Source organism: Echinops telfairi, unplaced genomic scaffold (assembly GCF_000313985.2).
Source record: "Echinops telfairi isolate 266 unplaced genomic scaffold, ASM31398v2 ScPeMD7_12;HRSCAF=54, whole genome shotgun sequence".
Lineage (NCBI taxonomy): Eukaryota > Metazoa > Chordata > Mammalia > Afrosoricida > Tenrecidae > Echinops > Echinops telfairi.
The window spans coordinates 3,996,205-4,004,850 of NW_022103909.1; the positions used below are offsets into that span (position 1 = coordinate 3,996,205).

Here is an 8,646-nt window from a genome sequence, read left to right on the forward strand (position 1 = left end):
CACCTTCCCCTTATCCTCCTGGTATCTCTACTCTCATTGTTGACCCTAAGGGGTTAATCTATCTTGGATTCTCTGTGTTGCATGTTCTTATCTGTAGCAGTGTGCATGCTCTGGTCTAATCTGATTTGTAAGGTAGAATTGGGATCATGATAGAGGGGGGAAGGAAGCACCAAAGAACTAGAGGAGAGTTGTGTGTTTCATCAGTGCTGTACTGCACCCTGACTGGCTCATCTCTTCTCTGTGTCCCCTCTGTGAGGGGCTGTCCAATGGTCTACAGGTGGACATTGGGTCTCCACTCCATGCACCGCCCGCCCCCCCCCTCCATTCACATTGGGTATGGTTTTGTTGGTGTCTTAGATGCCTGATACCTGAGCCCATCGACATCTCATGATCGCACAGGTTGGTGTGCTTCTTCCATGTGGGCTTTGTTGCTTCTGAGCTAGATGGCCGCTTGTTTATCTTCAAGCTTTGGAAGACCCCAGGTGCTATATCTTTTGATAGCCGGGCACCATCAGCTTTCTTCACATTTCCTTATGCACCCATTTCAAACAAACACTTTTTAAACAGTAAGTTCTCTTGGGAAAAAGAATTTCTGATTGCCTTTTCCTATTTTCAGCCATTATTCTTTAATTTCGGCGCATAACATTTAGTGTGGTTTTTTTTTCTTAAAAGAAGTCAAGTCAGGTTAATATACATCAGGTGACAGTACAAACTAGACAACCAGACAGATCATAAACAAAGTTGGAACATTCTTCCAACTAAACAAATGATGTCACTAGGGCCAGGAGAGTCCGTTGGAACCTGGTGTCTGGCAGTTACGGGAGGAGCTGTGGCGAGGCAAAGGGTGCCCAGCAGGCACCTGGGGGCCCCTAACCCCAGAGCAACCAACATCACGTGTCCAGGCCTGTGTGCCCCAGATACAGGGTATCTCTGTGACTGTCAGAGTGGCCCACGATGGACGAGGAGGACTCTCCACAGCTGGTGACCCCCGAGTCGGTGAAAGCCATCATCTCGAGGATTGAGGCTGCCCAGCTGACTCGGACTCAGGAGGTAGTTACTGAGATGAGGGAGGCACCCTTCTGCTGGGGTCTCATCCTGGGTCGGGGCAGGATGCCAGCCTGGGCCCACACAGGCATACTTGGCAACTTGGGTTTGCAGATACTCCCCCCGCTCTCCTAGACTCAAGTCTGTCCAGGGGTGCAGGGCTGAGCTGGGGTCATGACACAGCCCTGGGGCAGGGCTGGGACCCAGAAGGGAACAGATCACAGGAAGAGGACAGGAAGCTCTGGGCGCATAGCAGTGGTCCCAGCAGGGGAGGAGGAGGGACCCAGCACACTTACCTCTCCACCTGTGTGGGGTCCTCCAAGCTGAGCCCTAGAACTCCAGGGCACCGTGGGGTGGGCTGCAGGCTTGATGTGCCCAGTACTTGAGCCTCTGGCCGAACAAACAAACTCACTGCCATTGAGTCGACTCAGACACTACGGACAGGGTGGGACTGCGCCTAGTTGGCTTCTGAGACGGCCAGTCTTTCCAGGAGTAGAAACCCTCGTCTTCCTCTCTCAGAGCAGCTGGTGGTTTCAAACGGCAAACCTCTCGGTCTGCAGCCCACGGTGTCACTACCGTGCCACCACCTGAGCCTCTGGGGCATTTTTTATTCCCACCTCTGATCCTGTGGGTTTCTGGGGCCCACATTTCCCCAACCGTCTGTTCAGAAGTTGCTAGCAAGTCCTGCAATTCTGAAGAAAGGCCTGTGGTCGATTTTTAATATTTCTTTCCCAAACATAACACTGAGAATGATAACAGGCATCCTAACTTAGGCTGGGTGCCAAGCCCTAGTCTAATGGCGTCACAAATATTCACCCACAACATCTTTAGGAAAAGCCTGTGACATAGATGCTATGATGGTGGTCCCCACTGACAAATAAGAGGCCCCAACAGGCCAAATGACTTGTCTTAGGTCACCACACCGCCCCCCCCACCAGCAAGTGGCATCTGACCATGTCACACGCCCCTCAATGCTACTACCTGCTGCTGCTTCCCACGTAGGACATGTCCACCCAGCTCTCCGGCATCTTGGACAATGTCAACTGTGTCATCAGCCGCTTCCAGGAGGAACTGGGATACGATTTAAAAGAAAAGGCAAAATCCCAGCAGACGGAACAAAGGGGCAAGAACAGATTCGTCTTGCTGGAGAAGATTGCCTCCTTCTCCAAAGGTGCCAGAATGAAAGAGAAGCACCTGTACGAACTTCTCCGCTGGCTGGCAGACTGGGGTGAGTGCGGGCTGGGCGCAGCTCTGCGGTGGGCACCTTCCTCTCCAAAATCACCAGTCCCCTTCAGCTGCCACCTCCCTTCACGCTAGGAGGGGAGAGTGGGGTGGGGGAGCACTGGAGTCAGTACAGCATTGCACACACACATCACTACACCCCCACCCACTCCCCAGGAGGGACAAACATGTCATTGACAGGAACTGTCTGAGTCCATTATGATGACACCTTACCTTGTTTTTAGAGCAGTTTTATTGGTATGTAATTCGCTCAGATTCCATAGCTCAGTCACATCAAGAAAAGTTGTACAGTCATCACCACAGCACGTTTAGAACACTTCTTGGTTCTCGTACTCATCGTTATTAGCTCCCCAATTTCCTCCAACCTCCCCCGCCACACCCCCAAGGAACCATGAATCCAGTCACCGCCTCTTGATTTACCTAGCCTGGATTTCCTATGCCGAAAACCTTTAAAAACAAACAAGCAGAATGAACAACAATACGCATGTAAAAAGATAAAAACCTCGGTAGAAAAGAAAGTCTTAACAACGAAACACATTTCAAGTAGATCAGAAGGGAGATCAAGTGATAAGGTGTTAAGCACTACCCTAATTGCCTCTGCAGTCTTCCCCTTTCCAATGCGCTCTGCCTGACAGCACGGCTATCACAGCCAGCCCTGGTCACAGGGGCTCCCCAGAGGCCCGCCCTCAAGGAGATGGAGGGACACCATGGCTGCCACCCTGGGCTCAGGCCCAGGAACACCTGTGAGGACAATGCAGGCCGAGGCAGCTTTCTTTCTGTGGTGTATCAGGTGGCTGTGGGTCGGAACCGACTTGACCGCACCGAACCATAGCATTTCCCCTTGACCCCTGACCTTCTTCGCAAAACCCAACAAAACCCAAATGTGTTGCCCCCAAGTCGATGCTGACTCACGGTGACCTCATGTGTCACAGAGGAGAACTGCCCTCCTTGGGCTTTCTCTTTCTAGGGTTTTCCCAAGTGAAAGCTTTACAGAAGCCGATCAGTAGGCCTCTCTTCTGCGGGCCTGGGGGTGGGTTAGACCCGCCAACCTTGAGGGTCAGAGTTGAGAGCAAAACCAGTTGCACCACCGGGGACTTTTGTTGTTTTTGTTAGCAAGATAAAAATGAGATGCAAAACGACACCAGCTACTTTCCAAAGTCAAAGCCCACGGCCCATCCCAAGCCCTCGTCACCCGAAACGGCCTGGTCTTTCTCCTGCAGAGCGACTGGTGGGTTTGCACCATGGACCTTGTGCTTAGCAGCCCAGTGCTTACCCCTCTGTGTCACAAGGGCTCCTTAGCTATTTTATAGAGGATCTCAAAGTTGATATTCAAAGCACTGAATGACCATAACTTCCTGAGGCTTGCTGTGAGCAATAGCTCCTGCAGCCAGAGAGGCATGCAGCCAGCCTGGGCCACGGCACCCACCTATTACTTTTCTCCTTCTTAATAGTTTTACCGGCACATAGCTTACATATCAAACAGTTTAGTCATTCAGTCACATTGAGTTGCGCACTCAACACCACAATCAATTTGAGAACATTTTCTTCTCATACTCAGTTAGCACTCCATTCCCATCCCCCCATCCTCTCCTGCCATGCCCCCAGGTGATTATTAATCGAGTTACTGTGTTTATAGACAGCAAGCAATCAAACAAAACCCAACAACAATGACTAGACAAAACAAAGGAAAAACCTCAATTGAAAAGAGAGCAGAAAATATTAAAAACTGAAGCCACTTTAAAATGGATCAAAGGGGATCTCAATGATAAAGTATTACATCTCACCCTAACTACATTTGTCATAATTGGCTTTATAATGCTCTCTGTCTGATGATAGCAAGGCTATTCATATTCCTGGACTCTGTTCAGAGGGGACTCACAAGAGGCTTAATCCATGTGGGGACCCTGCAAATGGATCTGGCCTTCCATTATCATCAATAGTCTTCTGAAAACCAGGTGTCCACAATTTAAGCTCTAACACTATTTCCTTCTTTGGATTTGGATTATATCGTTTGTAATCCTTAGATCACACATGCCAGTGTGCTTCTTCCATCTACCCTAAGTGGACACTTCACCAAGATGGCTACTTGTTTTAAGACAACCCTTTAAGACTCCAGACACTATTCTTACTGATAGCCGGGCATCATCCGGTTTCTTCACCAGGCTTGGCCAGAGCACCTATATCTTCAGTGACCTCTTTATGTGGGCACGTGTCAAGTAGGGCTATGTCATAAAAACCAATTGTTCTTTGAGTATGCACTCACCTCGTCTGACTAGAGTCATCCCACTATGGGCGGGGGGTGGGGTGGGGGTGGGGGGGTGTGTGCTACGGGGTGGAGGAAGCGGCTTTGGGGTGGACCCCAGCCATCCCCACACCGCACTGTCCTCAGGAAGCTCTCAGTTCAGTGCTCCCTGCCTGCTCCTAGGAACGAGGCAGGACTGAGGACCTCAGTGATCTCATGAATCGGTCAGCTCATGGGAGGAGGCAGTGGGGGAAGCAGGAACCGCGGTGGTGTTACATGTCATTGGGTTGATGCTGACTCACCAAGACGCCCTGTGACAGTGTGGGATGATCCCAGAGGGGTTTCTTAGCGATTATCTTCTCGGGCAGAGATTGTCAGGTCTCTCTCCTTTGCAGACACTGAGTGGGTTCAAACCACTCACCTTTTGGTTAGCAGCCAACAGCTTAATTGCGTCATCCGGGCATATTTAATGTCTGCAGTACATCTTATACACAGCAGACCTCATAATGATTGTTTCACATGTTATCTCACTTCGTCCTCACCCAGGCAAGGAGACTGGGGTGCAGGCAGCGATATCGTATGCCCGAAGCCACACAGTTCAGAAGAGGTGACGCCTGCCCCAATCTCAAAGCCTGGTGGCACCACCCCTGTGGTATACAGCTGCCAAGAGAGCAGTGTTCTCCATCTGAACCTCCAACTCCTTCTCCAGGTGACAGTCTGACCTTTGAGATCAGGAACAGGAAGAGCGAGAAGGAAGAGGAAGCCCTGGACGAGTGGATCGAGGTGATGGAGAGGGTCCTGCCTCTCTCCCTCATGGCCACCAAGGGAGGGATCGAGTCTCTCATCTCCCTCTGCTCCACTCTGATTGAAGAACAAAAGAAAAAGACACAAAGTAGGTGCTAGGAGTCCCTGGGAAAGGGCTTGGGGAGGGGAGGGCGGCTGCTCTCAGGGAGGAAGCCACACGCTGGGTCTGGCGGAGTCCCTCCAACTTGTCTCCATAACCAAAGCTTTCTGTGAGATGTCTGGGTGGTGAAAGGGCGTCAGCACCAAGCAGTGCTGGCCTATGGAGGCAGGTCCCTGCATGGGCTCCCGGGAGCTATATGGTCTCATGGAGTTCTGGGGAATAAAGCTAGAACAGTTTGCAGCTAGAACCTAAGAAACGTTCTTTCTTCACTCCAAACCCAAGAAGTCAGCTGAGGTTCAGTCAGACAGCCGTCCAGAACCTTCTAGATTGTGACTCATCCAAAGTCAGCATGACTGACTTCACTTCTGTCAGCCCAAGGAAGGATCTGCAGCTAGCCAACACCTACATTTTGCAGATGAGAAAACAGAAGGTTAGAGAGTGGACAACAAAGAAAACGATCCTACATGTTGGCTTTCGGGCTTCTTAGTCGTACTCAAGAGCATGGGTTTCAGTCAGACAGACATGCGTTTGTATCCCCTCTCTGCCAATTACTGCCTATGTGACTTTGGGAACATTCCTTCATCTCTCTGAGCCTCACTTTCCTCGTATGTAAAATAAGGAGGCCGGTGTCAGGCACCATCCTTGGCACACGTTCAAGGCTGCTTAATAAGCATCAGTTAATGCTTATGTAAGGAGCCTTGGCAGTGTAGTGGGTTACAAGTTGAGCTGTTAATCATGAGGACAGCAGTTTGACCCCACCAATCGCTCCATGGAAGAAAGATGAGGCTATCAGCTCCTGTAAGGATTTACAGCCTTGAAAACTCACAGGGGCAGTTCAACTCTGCCTTATAGGGTCTCTATGCATTCCCATGGACGCAATGGCAGTGAGGTGAGTTTTTGACATATATTTAAAATATGTATATTTTAATGTTAGTGTTTCCCATTCTGATTCTTACCAGTGAGGTTCAACATTAGTCACAAAAGATCTGCTTGGGTGGAGGGCAGGGTAAAGGCAGGGAGAAGTAGATGAGAAGGAGACAATTTCTTCAATAATCCTTGCAAATTATGTTTTAGGATTTGGCTGTTTGTGTCGATGGCTTATCTCCTTGTTGGATTATAAATTCCCCAAGGGTGAAGCTTGTACTACAGCCCTTTCCTTTGAGGGATGGTTTGTGGAGCACTTACTGGTACTTGGTACCATGCTTGACACTGGAATTCGCGCATGCCCTATTAAGCCCTATGCAGCCAATGTCATGATTCGTCCCGGGTTTCCCGATGAGGAAACCCAGGCACTGAGAAGTTTGAAGATTTGCCCAAGGCAAGAGGGAAGGATGGGATGCAGCCCCAGCTGCCTGATTGAGGATCCAAACTCTTAACTGCTGGGACCCATGGTCCCCCTGATAGCTTAAATGTATCTTAGGATGCACACTTCCTTTGGTTCCACCTCCCAAATTAGCCATGGTGTTTACTGCCAGGGGTGTTTGTGGAACGGGCATTGAATGGGTGCTCTAAGATCAGGACTCCACCAGCACCGCACATGTACAGCCAAGGCCGTGCAGCACAAATGAGCGAGATTCTGCACTCGAGGAGCTCAGGTTGATGGATGGGTTTGAATGCAGGCTGTGCAGTCTGTGTCTATGCACATCTTCCTGGGGGAAGGGCCAGCTGCTTCTGTGTATTGAAGGGGTCCAGAACTTGTCCCATTGCAGCCTGGTAGAGGTGGGAGGTGGAATGTGACTAATTAAAAAAAAAAAAAAAGCAATTTGTTAAAGGATTCCATGATAAATTCTCCATAAACTCCAATCCAATGGTAACAGGAAAGGCAAATGAAGCTTCCCCAGTCCTCCAGAGTGTTGAGGATCAGGTGGGCTTCCAGACTTTGGATACTGGCAATAGGGAGCCAAACAAAGATGTTGAGGCGGGCTCGCGGCCTGGTCCAGAAAGAGAACTAATATCAGGGTGATCTGGCAAATCAGAAGATGTCGAATGGAATGGAACAGGGTTGCTAGTCCCAGGCCCCCTCAGGCCTTGCGGTTCTGGGAAGCTGGCAGAGCCCAAGTGGTTTCCGAAGACCGCCTGGGACTCTCTGGGCCTGGCCAACACCTCCCTGGCCTCAGTACTGCCCCAGCTCCGTATGCTTGCCAACCCCCTAAGAGACTGGGGATGGGAATGCTGCCCAAGCAGGTTCTTGAGAATCCTAGGGCTTCATGGGATTGGTTGCCTTTCTTCTCTCCATCCCTCCCAGTGTCCAAACGAACCCTCTGGCAGGGCTGGCAGGAGAAGAGCCCACAAGCATCTCCTCCAGAGCCTCAGCCACCGAGCCCGGAGCAGATGCTTCAGGACAAGCAAACCACCTGCACAAGGGTCTCCGAGGTGCGGTCCATGCTGCAGGAGCTGCTGGACTCCACCACGTTCAACAAGGGGGAGGTGCAGGCCATCCGGTACATGTCTGCTGTGGTGGAGAACCTCAACAAGGCCTTGCTTCTCCAGCATCAGGAGAACATGTCCCTGGAGACCAAGTACCGGCACATGAAACTGGAGATGACCCGAGAGCTCAGCAGCCAGCGCCTCTACTTCCAGAAGGCCCTCCACATCCTGGAGAACAAGAGGGACACCCTCCTGAAGCAGGTCGACGAAATGGGGAGAAAGTACCATGACCTGCTTCTGATCCAGCACGCCCTGGAGTGTCAGCTGAAGAAGGCTCAGCGGGCTGGACATCATTCGGGAGACTCGAGGGGGAGGGCTTCGGTGGACTCGACAGACCTCCCTGAGAGAGAGAGGTCGGAAACAACAGAAACCTCCACGGGGCCCCCAACCAGATCCTCGGTCTCTCCACCGGAGCCCGATCAGGAGGAGCAGCTCTTTCGAGCGCACTCTCCAAGCCCGGCTGCCACCACCTGGGCCGGGGATGAACCGCTCTCGGCCTGCCGACCACTCGCCACCCTGGCCACACATTCGCGGATCGCGGACAGGTACTGCGGCCAGGACCCGGGCGAGGAGAGCCTGCCGCCCGCATCGCAGCCCTCGGTGGGAAGCCCGGCGGCAGCAGGCCCCGCTCACCCAGAGGAGGAGCAGGAGGAGGAGGAAGCAGCAGAAGAGGCCGAGAAGACTGGAGGCCTTCGAGTGAAGATCCGGTTCAGGAAGAAGCCGTCCCCCGGGTCCGAGGCGCGCTCCTGCGAAGAGGAGGAGTTGGGCTGGGCGCAGCCGCGGCGGC

At 51.8% G+C, this 8,646-nt stretch overlaps 1 protein-coding gene across 1 annotated transcript in view; it reads left to right on the forward strand.

Annotated features, from left to right (window-relative positions):
- The first annotated feature begins 954 nt into the window (after positions 1–954).
- The window catches only part of FAM186B (family with sequence similarity 186 member B), a 22,995-nt gene continuing 15,303 nt past the window's right edge, over positions 955–8,646 (forward strand). The window contains exons 1-4 of the mRNA XM_045287227.1: positions 955–1,050; positions 2,047–2,272; positions 5,238–5,420; positions 7,678–8,620. Of these exons, the coding sequence (XP_045143162.1) occupies positions 955–1,050; positions 2,047–2,272; positions 5,238–5,420; positions 7,678–8,620 (1,448 nt within the window). The remainder of the gene's footprint in view (positions 1,051–2,046; positions 2,273–5,237; positions 5,421–7,677; positions 8,621–8,646) is intronic.